The 20063-nt window shown below is 42.8% G+C and overlaps 1 protein-coding gene across 1 annotated transcript in view; it reads left to right on the top strand.

Annotated features, from left to right (window-relative positions):
- The window catches only part of TSPAN15 (tetraspanin 15), a 161700-nt gene extending 151909 nt beyond the window's left edge, over nucleotides 1–9791 (top strand). Inside the window, exon 8 of the mRNA XM_069207502.1 lies at nucleotides 2981–9791. Coding sequence (XP_069063603.1) covers nucleotides 2981–3148 — 168 coding nt within the window. The 3' untranslated portion in view covers nucleotides 3149–9791. The remainder of the gene's footprint in view (nucleotides 1–2980) is intronic.
- Nucleotides 9792–20063: the final 10272 nt, after the last annotated feature.

Below are 20063 nucleotides of genomic sequence, written 5' to 3'. Positions count from 1 at the left end.
AGCAGCCCACGTCCATAGAAGTGAGCAAATCCTGGAGAGACGCAAAGTAACTGCCTAAAATGAACCAAGAAGAGAACATCCAGCCAAGATCTATACAAAAATGAACCAAGAAGAGAACCAAGAAGAGAACATCCAGCCAAGATCTATACAAAAATGAACCAAGAAGAGAACATCCAGCCAAGATCTATACAAAAATGAACCAAGAAGAGAACATCCAGCCAAGATCTATACAAAAATGAACCAAGAAGAGAACATCCAGCCAAGATCTATACAGAAATGAACCAAGAAGAGAACTTCCAGCCAAGATCTATACAAAAATGAACCAAGAAGAGAACATCCAGCCAAGATCTATACAAAAATGAACCAAAAAAAAAGGGTAGGCATGAAAGGACCGCTTTGGTAAGGGAGACATTCACATCTTGTACCTAAAGGTACTGTGCTTATAGGGATTTAGGAACTCTTTCTTTCTTTGGCGAGCACATGACCTTATGGGGCCGAGTGAATCAAGGCACATGCGGACTGTGGGCAGCCTCTGCGTGCAGAATAGTCATACCAAACAGTGCAAAAGCAATTGAAGAACCAAAGTGTAGGACATCACTTATTGATTAGAAGGAGTGCTCCAGTGAATAGGCATAATTGGCACTATCTGGAGAAAAGAACATAAAGAACTGCACCTAACTAATGGGTTAGACACCCTAAACATAGACAGGAGTGACTGCTTTCATTAGGAGGGAGAGGCAAAAAAAAATATCGCCAACATTTAAAGACAGCAGAATAGAAAGTGAAAGCAGAAATCAATGGTACGTATGGCAACATAATACCCACACCACGGTTACACCCAGTAAATCACAAACATTGCCTGAGAGATTTAAGAAAATAAACTATGCCCATAAAACATTAACAGATGTAGCCAAAATGTTAAAAGTTTTGGTGAGACTTACTTGTGGCGCGAACAGGCTCCTTCATTAGCATTCTGCACGTTTTCCCCTCATTTTCATTGGAAGGGTCAAGTTAACACAACTTTTGCCCTCCATTCATCGTTTTAAAGAGTGAAGAATGGGGAGTCACCCTTATAATGTAGAGAAATAAAACCTTCCTTCCAGCTCTGGTATTCAATAACATTCCTATTGAGGAACAAACAGATAAACCTGTACAAATATCCCCAATTTGATTGGACTGGTACTGCGCCCACCCAGCGCCCCCCCCCCCCCCTCGAAACCGACAAACTCGATTCTCATGGTTCCACGGACTTGGCCATTTGAGAGGTCGGGAGCAAAGTAATAAGTTTCAAAAAGCGCCTAGTAGAGATCGCTTCACTTTATAATAATGTTGGAGGGTCACAGCCAATCTTTTAGTTAGCTCATCCTGGTGAGCAGTTTTACGACTGGTAAGTTTTTTTTTATCGGAAGATAAGTTGCATGTGGAAAGATAATTTTGTACATTAGTTCAATATCCCTCAGTAAGCTCAGGGGCATCTTTCGTTACGAGAATTCCCATAGTCTCACGTGCATGGAGTGCGTTCTCCTAGTTGGAGCCGGCCTTCCTGGCCCCACTCTTGTGCTCTTTCTCCCCAGTCTTTAATACTTAACCTTTTCTAAATGATGTATAGAAAAGCAGTTACTATTATGTGTCTCAATAGTGCTTTCTACGTGAATGAGAAGCGTGGTCGTCTCCCCGACACTGTTGTAACCACAATGTCTGCATTAGGAAGGCAAGCACACAAGGCAGATACACCCTCTCACCTTGCCGAGTAATAGTGGATGGGGGGATATTTAAGGAGCAATGCAGTTGGCTGGCCTGAGCAATGGAAAGTCTGCCACTGACCTAACCCTGCTCCTCTCTGCTGCTGGTGATCGAAGTTGGAGGTAGGGTGGAGGGCTTCTGTGGTCGCAGGTCAGGCCCCTCCGCCCTCACCTAGATCACCTACTCAGATGCTAAGAGGGGAGAGTGTGGGAGGGAGACGGTGCGAGGGTGAAGTGGAGGGGGCAGCATACAGAGGGATCATAAAGGGAGAGAATGTTTGTGCAGCGCCTGGAGAGAGAGATGAGGCTCCGGCGGCCTGTAATACAAATAAATAAATCAAAGCAGTTTTCGAGGCAAGCCCGGTGCTCCCCTCTGAAACTTGCCATCCTGGGTCTAGGCCCAGCTCTCCCCCTCTCCAGCTCAGAACCTAGAATTATTAAATACGGGACTCAACCTATTGTTTCTCTCAGTAGAAAAGCTCATCCCAGACCCTGAGGCTGCTTTGACACTGGGGTTGCCATGCTGATGTGTTTTTTAAGGAAGCACTACATTTTCTAGAGAAATTAAATATTTAGGAATAAAAAATGAGGGTAAGAGAGCTGTGTGCTGATTACTACATAGCTCACATCATACTGGCAGCCATGGACTGAATGCACATAGGTTCAGACAGGAAACTTGTAACGAATGGAATTGCTCGATTTTATCTAAAGCACTAGTAATTTCTCTGGGTGCATTCCATTCCATAATTTTTTACTTGTACGTGTCAATGGTGAAGGAGACCAACCATAAGCTAATCAACTTTGGTCCTACCCAAAAAAGCAATACAGTCTTCGGTCATGTCCCGTCAAGCAACTGCAGACATGTTTCTGCGTCGTTGAGACCCATTAGGCTGGTGCAGCATGAGACCCACTTTAGGGGATGCTCACGCCACTTACTGCAACTCATTTAACAGCAGAAGAAAGTGATGACAGTAAATGCGTAAATAATGTGAATAAATTGCGTATGCTTTCCACCCAAATAGGACATAAACAGACATGTTCCGTCCGTGTGGGGCGTTATCAGTAGGGACAGCTGGTGATTTACAATGTTTTTGACAGAAGCAGTCCTCATTTATTTGCTTTTCTTCTTAGGGTACAAAGCTGAACTGTGCAGTAATACTGCTTTTGGTATATTGAATTTATTTCTGTGTCTTGGACTGTTGCTGAAATGATTATTTCTGCTTCCTTTCGTTGTGCAGTTTCTGGGAGTCCTTTTGTGCTTGCTGTACATCAGTCGAGTGGAAGACATCATCAGTGAGTGGGACAAACCATCCAATGTGCTTCTCGAACAGGATCAGAGGCCAGAAATAGAATTTTCCAACGTAGGGTGCTGCAAGTGTTACCCAGGAGAGGAGACCTATGCCTGAGATTCCACTGGAGAGGCATCATTGGTTTCCGGAAGCTACAAACGTTTGGGTCTTGTGTATAAGCAGTGTGGTGCTGATATTTCACAGACTAATCTCTGGTTATCAAGAAAACATTTTCTGAAACCAGTTGACATCGGTTTCCAGGATCCCTGGGAGAATCAAGCCTGTCTTTATTTTTTTTATTCTTTGGTTTCTTCTCCTAAAAAGTAGGCGGGAAAGAGGTATTCTTATGAGCCACTGTATGTCATTTCTTCTTGTGTTGTCTGACTGACCATACTTGCTGTTGTGAGAGAAGCCCCATTTCAGAAGTATCACTGTTTTACAAAAAAGGTAAGGATTTAAGATACAATTTTACAAATGGAAGTGGTTCACTTGTGAGGCTTATGGGATGGGAGCAAACATTCACTGCTTTTCCAAAGGGATTGTAATTTACATAGTTTCCTACTAATGCACAGAGAAGGGTTGGAACCTTCTCATGTTACTGGGAAGCCAAGGTTCACGAGGCGTATAGTCTACTCGTCCTGCTTCACTAACAGGCATGTCTCAAAATGCCACTGGATGTCTAGTCTTCGCTGATATAGAAGGCCAGATGACTTAAATATCCCATGCCGGAAACGTGGCATAAAGAAGAGTGGGTGGCCTGTGACCAGTGCTAGAACTGCCTATGCCCTTAGGATACGGCTTCACATGAATTCTTATAAAGGGAAGTCTGCTATCAGTGATTCTGCAAACGCATTCCATAATCACTCTTATTCTTTCCCTTGCTAACAAATTCTCGCTATAAGAGCTTGGACTCCTGGATTCCCCCAAGAGTGGAATGTGCTGCACAGGGAGATTGACCAAAGTTTGATTTGCCTACTTAAAAACTTGTCACAGAAATAGAAAACAATAATGCAGAAGTTTGTAAAGCTGTCTGCTACACTATTAGGCAGAGGGCCCTTTGTCGAACTGGCTATGGCATGCCTGATGTGTTAATTTAACCAACTGCTTGTCAACAATTTTTTAGGGACTAAGAATCAAATCAAGGGAATCCATTCCCAGAACCGTTTTTACAATCCAATCTGGAAAGTGGGTTCTGAATAAAAGTGGGGAATATGTACTCCATTTTTGTCGGGTCATAATGGGGATGCTAGCCATAAAACTGCCCGTGTCACAGAATCCCAAAATTATTTATTGCCCATTTTCGTGAGATGTGAAATTGTGTTTGTAGAAACTGATTTTTATACAGACTGAACCCAAACATTTACAATACATTATTAAGCAAAATGTATTTGCCACATTGGGCCAACTGCTAAAACTACTGTTGATGGGTTGTAATTTTTAGATGAAAATATTGTTTTGTAAACATACAACTTTAAAGGCAGGGCAGAAGATGTAAATCTGAAAATCTAGCATGGAATAGGCCTTCCTAAAACATTAATCGCCCATTCTTTACCTAAATTCTGCATGCATTCTCTCGAGCATCCAGTGCAATGTGTAAAAAGATCTCCATGCATACAGTAGGCTGAGATGTTTTCTGAAAGACTTTAACGGGCAAATTTTAAGATTTTTTTTTTTTTTTTTTTTAAAGCCTGGGTGAAATATTCCAAAACAAAGCTGTCTTCCATCTGGCAATTTCATCATCAGAATTGGGTATTATTCCTCCAAGTAAAGCATTGTTGGCCGCCATAACGTCCCCTAACTAGAGTAATGCTGTTGTTATCAAAATTAGACTTTTGTAGACCTTTTTGTTTGTTAGAAAATTTGTTAAATTCAGTTTTATATTGTGTCTGGTTTTTTGACCAAAAATATGCTTAACACCGTGTTCATTACCTCATGGATATTCTGTAAAAAGTGGTAATTGTACTGTCAGTAGTAAATGGGACAAGTCGCTCATGGTAAAACGGCTCCCATTCAAGAAGAGGAAATACAGCCTGCTCTTGATAACAAAAGTGTAGTACAGTCGTCATGGGGGTTACTTGAGGAAGAACCAAAGACTTGCTCTTGGTAAGACTAGAGAATTTTTGAATTTCGTATTGTTCTGAAACAATCATATATTTCAGAATTTGCAATACCAAGTGGCACTTCGGATCGGAATTCTGCACCCACATTTTGGGAATCTTTGTGTCCAGCATTCACCCATTACTAAAATTTCTTTGTTCCTAAAAATAAAAAAAAGACTTTACAGCAGTGAAATATACTCTGCTGATTACTCAAATATATGGTGTGTTACTGCCATATCCGAGCTTCCTGAACCAGCACTTTCTAAGAATTCATACTCACACACTACATGGAGATAGTCCACTAATGCCAATATTATAAAAGCGAGGATTACTAAACTAGCTTCAACCATACCATAGGATGAGTGTGGGAGACAGTTTTGATTGCTGTTTACAGAAATGTTGACTTGTGTGTTAAGGTGTGTTCATGTTTACGAGTTTGCTCCCTCGCCTATAACAAGGTGGTTTTTGTGTCTGCTTTTCTTTTCTTCCATTGTTACGTGCTTAGTGAAAGAATCCAACATTGCTTTAAGGTGGAATCTTGGATGGACTATTGTCCTGGTGAACACAGGCCTCGAGTGTCTAAGCGGTCACTCTAAAGCACCCTTAAGAAATACGTTGGGGAGTTGGTACATCTGAAACACAGCTTGATTGCATGAAAACATTTTATTCTACTAGGGGTTCATGTTTTTGAGATGGACCCTGTGCATGGATGCGTGGTTTTGTGTCAAATCATTTGTTTGCTAGGCTTGTATAAATGGAAAAGGTATTTTGTGGAAAATTAAAGGATTGATCTTAAATGACATTGAAATACATAGAATGTGATAAAAGGTATTTCTGGTTTGTGGACTAAATTCAAACAAATTGATAAAAATCTCACACTACCCAGTAAAGATTGCTGCTAGCATAATTTCCCAAATATGAGAGATTTCTACAGGGAGGGTTCACCTCCAGAGTAAATACCATTGTGGAAACTACTCATTAGAGAAATTGTGTTACCACTACTTTTTGGTAGATTGTACATTTCCAGCTCTAGATCAGGTTGCTAATCTCTGTATACACTCACACGTCTCTGCTTCAGTGTCTAACACCAGTGATATATGTTTCCTTTTGACTATTTGTGACCCTAAAAAAAGTGCCCATGAATGCCCAGCACCATCACCTCAAAATCCATGATTCAGTTGTACACATTTATCCACACTGTCCAATATTTTGTTTACAAAATGGAACACTTGTTGAGTTGCTGATGCAGTGAAAACACTGACAATACTACAAATCTACAGTCTTTCACAACCATCCATGTTCTACAAATGTTAGGGCAAGTCCTTTTTGAAATAATTCCAGTATTTTTGCATTGCTATGAATGAGGTAAATGACTTACCTTTGTTACCTCTGCAACTGGTTTCACAAGATGCTCATATATAGGAAGAGGATATCTACAACAGCTTGCAAACTGAAGTCACCTTTTGAAAGCCAAGTTGATCTAAAACTTTGTTGGTTCTAAAAAGGAAGCCTACATGTGTACAAGCCATATAGTTATGAAAGGTTGCTGGATCCTGATGTAAAACTTTGCTCTTACAGGTGTGTTAACCTTTAAGCTCAGGTAGTTCGCTGTTCTTCAGATGTTTTTGTAAGTTTGCGCAGCTCAATGGATTTCTGGTACTGTGCCTTTTAGCTATGCTTGTCTGCCAATGACAAAAGTCGCCTACAGAAAAACTTAGGACCCAAATCTCATGCTACTGCATGTGGTGAGCAACTGCATGTAGACGATGAAACAACAAGTGGATGACTAGACTCAGTTCTTTATTGAAGGATGCATTGGTAATTCACTAAACCCATTGCTAAGATTTCAAATTCCTTGATTGCATGATGCACCACTGACTATGGAAGTATGTTCTGCTTGGTCTCTGAGGACTGCGTACATTAGAGACAGACCACTCATACTGAAAGGGTTGGTACCTGAGGTTATACATTTAACCGTCATAATGTAATACCTATTCTCATTTTTAACGTTTAATAAGGTGTAATAAGTTACTAATACACTTCATCAACACGTTAATTGAAACGTGAAAACATCCTTGCTTCTTATAGGAATAAGAAGGTACAAAATATGCGAAAGAATTGTAGAGAGACAAAATTAAGCCACATAAATAATACAATAACAAATGCAAGAATGTGGCAAAATACAATGCAAATACACACCAAAATTCATGTCAATCTATAAGTGAATATCCAAATGTCTTTTAGTGGGCACGTCTAAAAATGTAACTATTTTACATAATACCTAGGGTTTATTGCTAGTAAAAGATAACCTTACTGACTCTTTACAGATAGATACGCTATACTTCAAGATTATCTGACTTAATATGTCCTTTCTGTCAAAACAGGTTTATATGTGCACACTACATACAATAGTCCTTCTTTCCTTACACTGCCTTTGGAGGTCCTGTTGTTGGGAGTGGCTCCTTAGTACTGACGGACTTCTGAAATAGGGATCTGAAAGAATCTTAAGTCAACAATTTGTTATCTTGTTTTGCTTGAGTGAGACAGGCTTGATTTAAAGTATGAGTTCATAATGTAAATGGCATATAAATATGCAAACATTGCTTTTAAATCCCAGGCTCGGCGAGACTGGGGAACAATAATTTTTTTAAGCACATGCCTTCCGCTTTCTGTCCATCTATTGAAGGTTTTGGTATGCAGATCTAGTGGCCAGTTTTTAATGAGAACACTACTACTTCATGAACAGTACCTGTGCACGTACAAATGAGCTACTGAGCAGGCTCCCACATCCAGAGTATAAATAAAGGTGGAACAAAATCAATTCCTAAAAAATTCGATTTATAGGAAGCATAATTGGGTTGGAAGATGTTGTATCAACTGCATTGTTGTTTGTGAAATCCTCTAGCCGCCCAGAAGAGAAACATTGCCTCAGGAGGAAGACCACAACAAAGTACTGTGGGTCTTCTGGTACGAGTCTTGACCACAGTTTAGTTATTTGCAATCTTTTATCTAATTTTTCAACAACATTAGATTCTTTTGCTACAATTAAGCTTAGATTATTATGCAAATGTTTTTTTTGTGTGTATATCGGTGTATGTGAACACCATGTGCTGATTAGGAGATATAATCCGAAGCAACAAAGCTTAACAAAAATAACCATATTAGTTTTAAATGAATAAAATGCCTTTTCCACAACACAGAGTCTTAGGCTCCAATCACCAGTTTCTGTGCAGCCCTGAGGTTGCAGCTAGATGCTTGATGCCACAATTTTAAGACAGCTGAGAGTCTCTCCAAACCACCATGGTGGCTCTCTTGAACCTTCTCTCTGTGTAGGGGTTTTGTCTAGTGCTGAAGCACTACAACAGACTGCTTAGCTGCCCTGGTAAAATAAAGAGTTGTTTTCTTTTGGATCTGCATTAAAATCCTAGTTCAGTTTCCAAGAGCCAATCCCTTCCTGTTGTTGGGTAAAAGCACTTCAAAGAGACTACTGAAGAACTGAAGTGTTAGCCTATTACATCAATTCCACTTCTCTCTTTGTGGCCACTCCTGCCAACTTTGTGCTGGATCTCAGTATTTAATATACCTCTGAACCATGTGGGGTCCAATATTTAGGAACACTAAAAAAATAATCCTTTACTGTTCTGAAAAGGTCTTAAAACACTTTCTTACCTCCAGAACTTTCAAATTCCACTGGATCTTTCTAGTCTGCTTAGTCAAGTGCCCAAGTCTTGCATGTGAAGCTACACACTACCTCTACTAGGTAGCTTCAGCTATTGCCAGGGCATATAATAAGGACTGCAAGAACATTACACCACCTCATTGTGTCCAGGGTGATTAATCGTTGGTGGATGCCAGGTGTGGTGGTGGTTAAACTGCAATGAAGTAGGTGCCTGAAACCTTTATCTTACAGATCGAGAAGATCTGTATATATTTGTGTATATTGTATATATTTTGCTTGCAAAACTGTGAGAAGGTGTTAACTGCATCTGGGATGTATTTACTTGAACTATACACACTCTGGTTGATTCTTTGGATTCATGAGGCAAATATGATCCAGGCAGAAAGAAGCCAAACTGTCAAAAGAGAGACTATTGAATAGCTTGATATTTTCTACATTGTTTGTCTGCATTTAGCAATTGCTCGCTAACCCCCTAAACATGGCCCCAGGAGTGTATTTATAGGCCCATCAAACAGGTTTTCAGGGTAGCCTATACATGTGCAAATAATTTCCATTTAAATAAATCTTTTGTAAATTGTCCTTATAAATTTTCATAGTGACAATCCTAAAACATGACTGGATTTTACATTCTAATGGGTCGACTATCTCAGCCCTACATAAGTATCCCAAGAAAAGGAATCTTGAGTGGTGCAGCATCAGACGTTGTTTCATCGTCTTCATGAGGATGTGTACATCATCCTGTTGACTCGCGTTTCGCACCTCGAAATGAAACACCTGTTGCATACTGTAAATGCCAGTTTTATTTGCATTTTGTATACATTTTGTATGATGTGCTACTGAACTGTAATCTTCTCTTGGTTTTGAGTGGTGACGTTCTCCAAGTCCTTGAAGTATTCTATTTTAATCTCATTGCTTGTGTTTGTCTCTCCTTGTTCATACTCAATGACTTATTAATAAAAATCAGATGTATTTTGTTTCCTCAGTAAGCCTTTGGTTTCCCGTTTTTTTCATGAAACTGGTGAAGGCGCTAGTTAACCTATTAATTTAAACTGAAATTATTCCTTCTAGCTGAAGTGATCCTGTTGAAAATGCTTGTAAACATTTTGGCGATTAACATTTTGGGCCTTATTATGCAAATTAGCATTACCTTCTGCCTGGAAGTGGGTGTAACTGGTCTAGGTTTGTAGTTGCACCCCCCATTACACAACAGTAGAACATGAGGTGAACTCAGTAACTGATTAGAGAAAACAGCATGCGTTTGGGCACCCAGTGCCTACCTTCACTTCTGTATAAGAAAGCATTGCACCAATTGGAATAGTTGTGGCGCGTAACACTGCACATTGAGCTGCAAGAGTGGTATTCTCACAAAGGAGCATGTACCACTGTTGGAAAATGCCTGCTGTTCAACTTTTTTTTGCAGTGTGCAATAAGCAGGAGCAGATCCTGAAAAAGGCAAATTCACCGCAGGATTTTCTTTCTGCCAAAAGAAAAAGAAAAACATGATATTCCAGATGTCTGTCGGCGAGTGCTCACCACCAGGGTTCCACAACTGATGAAATTTGGAGAATGCCAGTTGTTAGTGCATCAGAAACTGTAGGCCAGATAACAAGTTCCCAGCCGGTGCAGATAACTGTTGCGGTTGTAGTGCAGTGTGCTACCTTTTTATACCAAGACGTACAATATATGTGATGTCAGTGCTACTAAATCTTCTTGGGTGATCCTAATCTGATGCTCAAGGTGACAGGGCTTGTGAAGGTTACAGAAGAAAACGCAGTCGCAAACCCACACAGATTTAAACTCCATACACAATTCTGCTATGGGGAGTGTGTAACACGTTGCCTGCTAAGGTTTTGCACGTGCATTACTGTCGCACGGCCTGCCAACTTAACCATTGCTCCAGTTAACAGATTATACAACCTTTTTGTTTTGAACACTTTTTTTCTACTCAGAAGTAGTTTATGAATAATGTTGATTTTGGAAGCGAGAGTTAAAATGTTGATATTTAACTAAGTTCCTTCCAGTCCCCACTCTATTTGTTAGATTCTGTTTGCCACGACAAACATGCACCTGGAGTGCAATGCACATTTTCTGAGCAGAGGTACAACAGTACCATTTGAAAAGTGAAACACTAAAGGCCCATTATGGAAGGTAAGTTTACATGTGAGTAAATTTGCACGTGTAAATTTACTCACACGTTTGTAGTAAATGTACTACATCTGGCTATTCAACTTTTACAAGTTTTAGAGTTTAAATAAATGCATTGATTTTAACATCATTTTCTATATTCTATTTTAAGTCTCTCCCCCATTATTTTCTAAAGGAGTGTGTTAAAGTACTGGTGATTGGCCATGTGTGTTACTGCACTTAGTCCAGGTCTGAGCTGGAGTACATTTACAACTGTTTGGATCCTTTTTGGCTGTAGTAACTATAGAAGTGCAGTTACTCTTTTGTGGGTTTGTGCATGTCCCACCTCTCCCAACCCTTCCTTTGTCTTCCCCTAATCCCTCCCATTTTAAAGTAAGTATTCCAAATTTTCCATATACACTCCCCTGTCAATTCCATATTTACTACTAAAACGTAGGCATATGTTTGTGGAAATTACTGCAGTAAGGATAGAGCTTTCCACAAAGAAAAGATGAGAGAGGCAGAGACTCCGCACATAGGTTAGTGAATAGCCTTTCGTAGTATGTAAGTAGTACTAGTGTAGTAATACAAAATGCAGTTTGTGAATATGCCTATAAACCCCAGGCATCCGTACACGCAGTATAAAATACTGCAGACAGGACACCATTCCTGAGGCTATCGCCAGTGTGAGAAGTGTACAGTTTGCTGCTTTACATTTATTACAAAGCACTTGATGCACAAGGAAGTTAAGTAAGGTGTTAAATATCACACCAAGGGAAACAAGGAGATACTAAGCAGCCTTTCACCAGTCTCTGAGGTGCAATACAAGAGGATTCTTGGTGCTTTGAGAATGCGTCTCTGGACCCATTGGGTTGGCTGGGGACTGCCACATGGGCAAGGGGAACAGCAGGTGAAGCCAGCAGAGCTCCATTTGGGAATCCAGTTTAATCTCATTATTGAGGACAGAAGATGCATCAAATCCTTGTTAATGAAGGCCTGAAAGGAGGTTCTGCACAGGTCTTGTTAAAGTGAATTCCCTACCTTAGCTGCTGGGCAGTTAACACTTTTATGTCCAGTTGTCCAGCAGCCACCCACTGACAATCGAATGGCTGTGCATTCTTGGTATTCATAAAATCTCTGTCAGCTTGGACAATTGTTCTTGTTTCTGACAAGAGAACAGGTTTTGTCCTACTCCCAACATGTATTGTAAACCTTGTGGCTGTGGTCACCACACTAAGAAAAGCGGCGCTAAATCTGTTCTAGCAGTAAATCTTGTGCATCTCCCAAGAGACAGGTTTTAAAAGAACAAGTATGGTTTGAGCTGCTCTTGTCACTGCCATGTTTAGCATTCACCCTGTATCTTGCAATCACTATTTATACAAATGTTTATTTGTGTTCAGCTATGCGGAATACTCACAAGAGGCCAAGGTGTAGCCAACATTACCAGAGTGAGGGTGCAGGGAGGCACACATTATATAAAATACCCTGATGCCGCTGGGCATGGTTGTGGCGCAGTTGCCTGCCATGGAAAATCAAGAGAAGTTGGTCTAACAGTCAATGATTGCGAACCAGCAGCAAAAGTGTCCAAAGTATTTTGCATTGTCCACATAGTCCATAAATGTAAGCGCTGTACATTGCGCAAACATCATTAATGGCCAATTTATAGAGGGTTCTGCATTTTACCCACTTTGGTTAATAGAATAATGTCCAAACCCTTTTAGAGGTCACAGGGCATGCAGGGACAACTTGGTGCAACCATAGTAGTTGAGGCTTTTTACTGTGATATCCTGGGACCCGACCTACTATGGATCCAGAGCAACCTTGCCAAGTACTCCTTCTGCCCTGGACTCCTGGTGGGAGCTATGGAAGAGCAAAGTCTCCTTTAGATGAGAAGTGTATATAAAGTTTAGTAAACATGACTCATAACTCAGTGCTCCCAACCAGGTCCCAGCGATGGAGCTAACTCCTATTTGCATCCTCAAGTTTGCATGTGGGTTGCAGCTTCAGTTTTCCCAGGCGACTGCCTGAACTTGGCAATACTCAGTTCCGGCAGTCCCTCCTTTTGATATGGGGTTACCATAGTACCCACTGGTAAGGTGGTGACTTCTCTAGTGCAGCCACCTATACCGTGGGGCTCTATTTTGGCGTAGGGGATTGCCGCTAAGGTGCACAGACGTCTTGGTGCTTTGTCAGCATAGTCACTTCTACGGGGGCCACCTCTGGCATATGGGGTCACCAAACCGGGCAGTATAAACTTTGCATTCCCTGCATGGCACTCGATTCATTGCTCAGTCCACAGCAGCCCTCTCTTGGCATAAGAGGGTTACTGAATCAATCCTGCATAAGGGCAACAAACCATTCAATGCACATCCATCGCCTTACACTTTGCACCAGGAGTCCATTCGGCAAGGGTACCCAATGAACCTTGCTCCCTTTAATGCTTTCTACTTCCTCACAGGGCACACTGGTCTTGAAAAGCAGGCACATAGTGGTAAAGGTAGTCTTGGTTTTCCCTGGGTGATGTCCCCTCCAGGGTGTTATATTCTTAGCATTCTTGGCAGGTAATCTTGTGAAGAAATCGGCGTTAGAAAAGCGTTAAAATAAACACACCACACGCATTGTAAATCTGTGCCAAACTGCCGTTCTAGCACGAGCACTAGAACCTTTATTCACGGCTCCATGACGTCATGAACACAATCGGAACCGAACATTGAGAGGGGTTTCTACGCGACCGCATACCAGCGGCTCGTGTAGACTACACCTCACGAAATAAACTATCGGTAGTAAACATAACATTCCTCCTCCACTCAAAATAAAATAACAAATTAACAAAACAAAAAAAAACACTGCATGCATTTTTTTTACAAAATTCTTGAATACTCTAATTGCACACATTGGGCCTGATTCTAACTTTGGAGGACGGTGTTAAACCGTCCCAAAAGTGGCGGATATACCACCTACCGTATTACGAGTCCATTATATCCTATGGAACTCGTAATACGGTAGGTGGTATATCCGCCACTTTTGGGACGGTTTAACACCGTCCTCCAAAGTTAGAATCAGGCCCATAGTCTTTCATTTTAACAGGAGCTGATATTCTGGAACGCAAAGTATATCTATCCCTGCCTCTTCTCGGCACAGTACCAATCGGGGAAGAACTGTCTAAAGACTTGCTAGTAGGCTTCTCTGTAACAACAACATCATCAGATGATTCAGTCTCGTCCAGGGGCAAACACAGGTCCTCAGCAGGGAGCCTGTCTTGTGCTGGAGAACCCTGAGTCATACATTCCTTCGGCAGGGCAACAGGTGTACTCAAAACTGGCTCCAGAGAATCATGTATGGCCAATAATAGGGTTTAAAGAAAGATATATTCCTAGTCACTATCTCCTTGTCTCGTTGGGCAGTGACCATCGTGCCTTTCACATTCACAACTGTCCAAGGGCTAGCTTCAAATGGGAGCTTGAACTTGCCTCCTGCATGTCTATTTTTTACTAACACCCAGTCTCCCACTCTCAAACGTCACACCCAGGCTCGCCTCTTCTGCGACATCCGATCATTCAGCACCTGACGACTTCGCAAACGACTGGAAACTTGATCATGAAAACCACTCATAGTATTCACTTGGGGCAACGTATCTCTCATACCCTGTACACGACACACTTCACTGGGAATAGCACCAGTGGTGCCATGGGGAGTCAGGCGGTACTCCCTTAGAAACTCAAACAGAGCACATTCTACATCCTTTTCCTGAGACACTGCAATTCTTAGCACCTTATTTAAAGTTCTCATAAATCGTTCAACTTCCCCATTAGCTTGAGGCCTGCGAGGGGTGATTTTTCGATGATGAATGTCATGTGACACTAGATATTCTGCAAACTCATGGCTCGAAAACGGGGGTCCATTATCTGTTCTCAGCTCTTTGAATATGCCATGGGTGGCCATGATTTTTTCTAAACATGGCACAACTCGATCAGTAGTAGTAGAGGTCAAGACCTCCACCTCTGGGTATTTGGAGAAATCGTCTATGGCAACTAGCATATGGCGCCCATCAGGAAGACTGCCTAAATCCACACTCACTCGATGCCATGGAGTGGGGGGAATTGGTTCTGTTATGATCGGAGCGGGCAAATCAGCAGGTCTGAGGATTTGACATGTGTGGCAATGTTGGATCGTCTGTTCTACCCTAGCATCCATGCCAGGAAACCATACTTTACTTCTCAGTCTCGCTTTGGTCTTTACAATCCCCTGATGGGAGATGTGAGCTAAATCAATCTTTCGTTGCTGCAATGCTTCAGGAATTACTAAACGATGACCTCGCAGTAAGCACTCTTCCGGTGACCCCACCAACTCTTGGCGAATATTATGCAGGGAAGACAAAGTCACTTTGGCTTGTGTCGTTCTACGACCCATGTCTTGTTTTAGTAAATGCCACCTTCCATCACGAACACACAATATGGCTAACTGCAGCACTTCATCTACTTGGGTGGCCTCTTGAATTTCCTGGACTGAAATGGGACGTGGTCTTGACCGTTCCACCACCAATCTTACGTACTCTTCCACCTCCTCCGATTCCTTTTCCTCCTGAGTAGTGAGGGGTCTGGTGTGTCTAGACAGATAATCTGCCGGGTTTTGGGCTCCTGGTCGATACAGCACCACAAATTGATATTCCTGGAGCTGGAGGATCCATTTTTCTATCCTGGGTGGGGGTTGGGATGTTGACTTATTGAACAGGGGTATCAAAGGCTTGTGATCAGTATTTACTGTGAACGGATGGCCATAGATATACAAATGAAAATGACGACAGCCCCAATGGACCGCCAGCGCTTCTTTTTCTATGTGAGAGTAGCGTTGTTCTGTGGTCGTCAAAGCTCTACTCGCATAGGCTACCGGGGCCCATCCACCATCTGTTCCTTTTTGGGATAAAACTGCTCCCAATCCTACGGGACTGGCATCCACAGATATCTCGGTGTCTTTAGAAGAGTCAAAATACACCAACGTGGTGTCTGCCGACAACGCCCGTTTAGTCGCTTGAAAAGCATCATCCTGGCGAGCCGTCCACTCCCACGGAGTGTGAGTTTTCGTGAGTTCTCTTAACGGCGCCGTGAGAGATGTCAGATTAGGAATAAATCTTCCGCAGTAAGTCACCATTCCTAGAAAACTGCGAACACCTGTGACGGAGGTAGGAGGACGTGCCACCTGTATGTCGGCCACTTTCCTGGATCAGGCCGGACCCCTTGTGTTGAGAAATGATAGCCAAAGAATGCGATATCTTGTTTCAGGAATTCGCATTTCTCCCTGTGTAACGTCAGTCCGTTTTGTCTAAGTCTGTGGAAGGTAGCACGGAGTCTCTTGAGATGCCCTTCTACAGTGGGGGCATGCACAAGAATATCATCACTCACATTGATGACCCCTTCAAGCCCAGCTAACACACCACGAATCGTGTCCTGAAACACTTCTGCGGCACTAGCAATGCCAAAACTGAGACGCTTGTACCGCCTCAGCCCCACATGAGTTGAAAATGTTGTTATGGCCCTTGATTCAGGAGAAAGCAACAGTTGGTGATATCCGGCCCGAAGGTCCATTTTAGAGAACCACCGTGACCCACTTACCTCTGCCACAATGTCATCCACCGTTGGTGTGAGGTGCCGCTCTCTCCGAATGGCCACATTCGGCAACCTCATATCCACGCATATGCGCACCTCACCTGGTTGTTTTGGCTTTCGAGTGACAACTATGGGTGACACCCATGGTGTCGGCCCCTCAACTTTTTCAATAATGCCAGCTATTTTCAATTTGGCCAATTCCTCTTCCACCTTTGGCCTCCGGTGAAATGCTATGCGTCGATGTTTCAGGGCTACAGGTTCAATCATTTTGTCGATGTGTAGTTTCACTTGTCGTTCCTTCAAACAACCAATGCCTTGGAAGATATCTGCATATTCTTCTTCCAGACTTTCTACGGCACCCACATGAACACTGAAAGCAAAAGTGACTAGTTCCAGTTCCTCAGCCGTGCGACAGCTCAGTAACATCCCTGTTCCAGTTTTCGTGACATACACCTTTGCTCTGGTAGCAGTGTCCTCATGTACAATGTCTGTCGTGAACACACCTGCCAAAGGAATTGGGGTTGCCGACCCAAATGCATATACCTGCATGGTGGTGGGCCGAAGTTGGGGACGATTTGGAAGCTGCCGGAAAACCGACTGTGCCAGTATGTTTATCGAGGCCCCAGTGTCAATGAGAGCAGGCACTTGATGACTATCAATTTTCACTGTGCACCTTGGAATTCTCTTTGCCCTACCATTGCCTGGTTGTGTGGTGTGAATAATATACACTGTGCCTTCCGGTTCGTCATCATCATCCATGTCTAGAACCTCATTCTGTTGTTGGATGGTTTGAGCTTCATGTATCATTTTCCGTCCCCCTGACTTAGGCTTCTTAGCTGACCTGCAGACTTTTGCAAAATTGTTGAGACGTTGACAATTTGTACATTGCTTCCCCATTGCTGGACATTTTCCTTGGTGCGGATACACTCCCCCACACATGTAGCAGGTGCGACCCCCCTCCCTCAGATTTATTATTTTCTTTTTTCTTTATAGGTGTCGCCGCCACCACTGCATTCACAGGTTCTGTCTTTATAGGTTTTACAAGTGCTGACTCCATATGTGCCGCCCTCACACGCGACAATTGCTTGGAGCGCCCCATTGTAAGTATGTCCACCATTGACATGCCTGGGACTTATAATATATGTTCCCTGAGCTTGGTAGAGTGACAGCCTTGAATAAACTGCGCACGAATCTTGTCAGCTGTATCAGATAACGTACATGTGCTCGCTAACTCCCTGAGTCGAGTATAGAAGACATCTACAGACTCTTCCGGAAGTTGCCTGGCTTGCCTGAGAAGGAAACGCTCATAGTCTGGATTCGCCAATGGCTCGAAATATGCTGTGATTGCACGTTTCATAGTTTGATATGTGAATGGGGGACCATCTTCTACCACCGATTTGCTAACTTTGTGAACCGCAGGCCCTCCCAAATGTAAAAGCATCGGCCTTCTTCTTTCAGGGTGTATTGCTGCTGCCTCAAAATAGTTCTCCAAACGCTCCACCCATGTTCTCCATTTGGCAGTATGTGCTGATGGAGGACCATCAATTAGGAACGGTTCCAACGCCGGGAACGAATTCATGTTGCTGACAGAGTGTACTTGCCAAATAGGGACCACTTGCAACTGACGTTGACGTCCACTCAGTAATCTAAAATGTCCCAAATACTCTGTGTTGTGTTCACAGGCACCTAGTTATTTTTTTTTTTCACCCATCAAATGTGCAGTCCTACTACCACGCCATGAAAACCTTGAATATAGGTTTATTTTTCCATTTCCTCACCTGCACTGCCTCAATGTTGTGTCTTCTCCCTGCTCCTGTCACTCACCAAAAGTCCAGTTGCTGCAGCCTCTGTCTGAATTTCTTGAATAGCGCTCCCCCACGCACTTTCCCTAATCTCCTGATGGGGGCGTGGTTGTTTTCTTCTTCCTTTCTCTTTTTTTTTTTCTTAACAACGATTTTCCTCATGAGTTGAACGCACGTCCGCTCCTTCTGCCGCTGAGCGATTTAGAAACACGGCCGACTGCCCATGCTTCTACATAGTCTACCGCTTGAGAGACTCCCCTCCTGAGTTTCTGCTCACCAAACACCTCAAACGATGTCAAATCAGCCACGCACCTGCCTGTTACACCAGCACCTCAGGCCACTTGAGGTGAGAAACAAAAACTAAACTGGCAGTGATTGGGGTGCGAGGGTCGCATCCAGTCCTTCGTCGCCAATTTTGTTATATTCTTAGCATTCTTGGCAGGTAATCTTGTGAAGAAATCGGCGTTAGAAAAGCGTTAAAATAAACACACCACACGCATTGTAAATCTGTGCCAAACTGCCGTTCTAGCGCGAGCACTAGAACCTTTATTCACGGCTCCATGACGTCATGAACACAAACAATCGGAACCGAACATTGAGAGGGGTTTCTACGCGACCGCATACCAGCAGCTCGTGTAGACTACACCTCACGAATAAACTATCGGTAGTAAACATAACACAGGGCAGGTGGTCTTGTTTTTACACGGCTGATATCCCCTCACCCACTAGGGAGAATAGCAGGCCTTGGACCCCAATATTTGTCATGGGCAGAAGTCTTACAGAGCTTCCCCTCCTGGCACAGTCCGTCTGGCTGCTTGGCAGATGACAACTATTGGGCTCATGACCACCCCTTCATGTAGTCCACTTCCAGACATCAAATGTGATTTAGGTCTGGATCTTTGACGTTTTATGTGTGTGGGTATTGCTTCTTTAGAAGAGTACACTTTTCTCTCTCTTCCTCCTCTTAAAATGCTGTCTGGCACAGCAGGAGAGACTCCAAAGCTGATAGTCAGACACCACAGAGCATAGGTGAGACTAATGTTCACACCTGGATGTCAGCCACAGTGATATGTGCATCAAAAGGTTAATCCTGAGCTCTCAGCCCCACTGTTTATGATTTCCTACTCATTTCCTTCTTTACTAGGCATACTTGGGCTTCTAAAACCAGTTTCCACAGACCTCCGTGTAATGTACCAATACCAGCACATACACTATTGAGTACTGTTAAATTCATACAGTGTTCCTTCACAGACATACATTTGGTCCAGACATTCATTCTGTGCACACTGATTAGTACTGTAGTCTTTCCTTATTGTGTCATTTTGTGCAGTTGGCAAACACATATTGACTGTGTGTGCTTCCCAACACTTCATCCCTCGTGTTGTAGTTCTCGAAAGCCCACATACACCCTGAACATGCCTCCAATGCTCACGCACTACACAGCACAACATTTCTCATCTAAGGTATCCCCCGTAGGTATATATACTCAGTATAAGCATTCACCAAGCATGTACTGGACCCTTCCTAGGCACATATTCCTCCAGTGCGGAATCACCATTCCTGTGCTGTGCAACACTTTATATCCAACTGAAGTAGGCCAAGAGTGAATTAAGCAAAAGACAATGGAACTTTAAAAAGGCGAGTGAACTTGTAGACCTCAGTTCAGTGACATGGGGTGAAAAGGACATGTTCACTCCTACTGATCACTACACTTTATGTAGCCAC

The sequence above is a fragment of the Pleurodeles waltl genome, chromosome 9 (genome assembly GCF_031143425.1).
Source record: "Pleurodeles waltl isolate 20211129_DDA chromosome 9, aPleWal1.hap1.20221129, whole genome shotgun sequence".
Taxonomy (NCBI): domain Eukaryota; kingdom Metazoa; phylum Chordata; class Amphibia; order Caudata; family Salamandridae; genus Pleurodeles; species Pleurodeles waltl.
The sequence above is the reverse complement of the archived record's forward strand: the minus strand, read 5'-3'. Positions and strand labels throughout refer to the sequence as shown.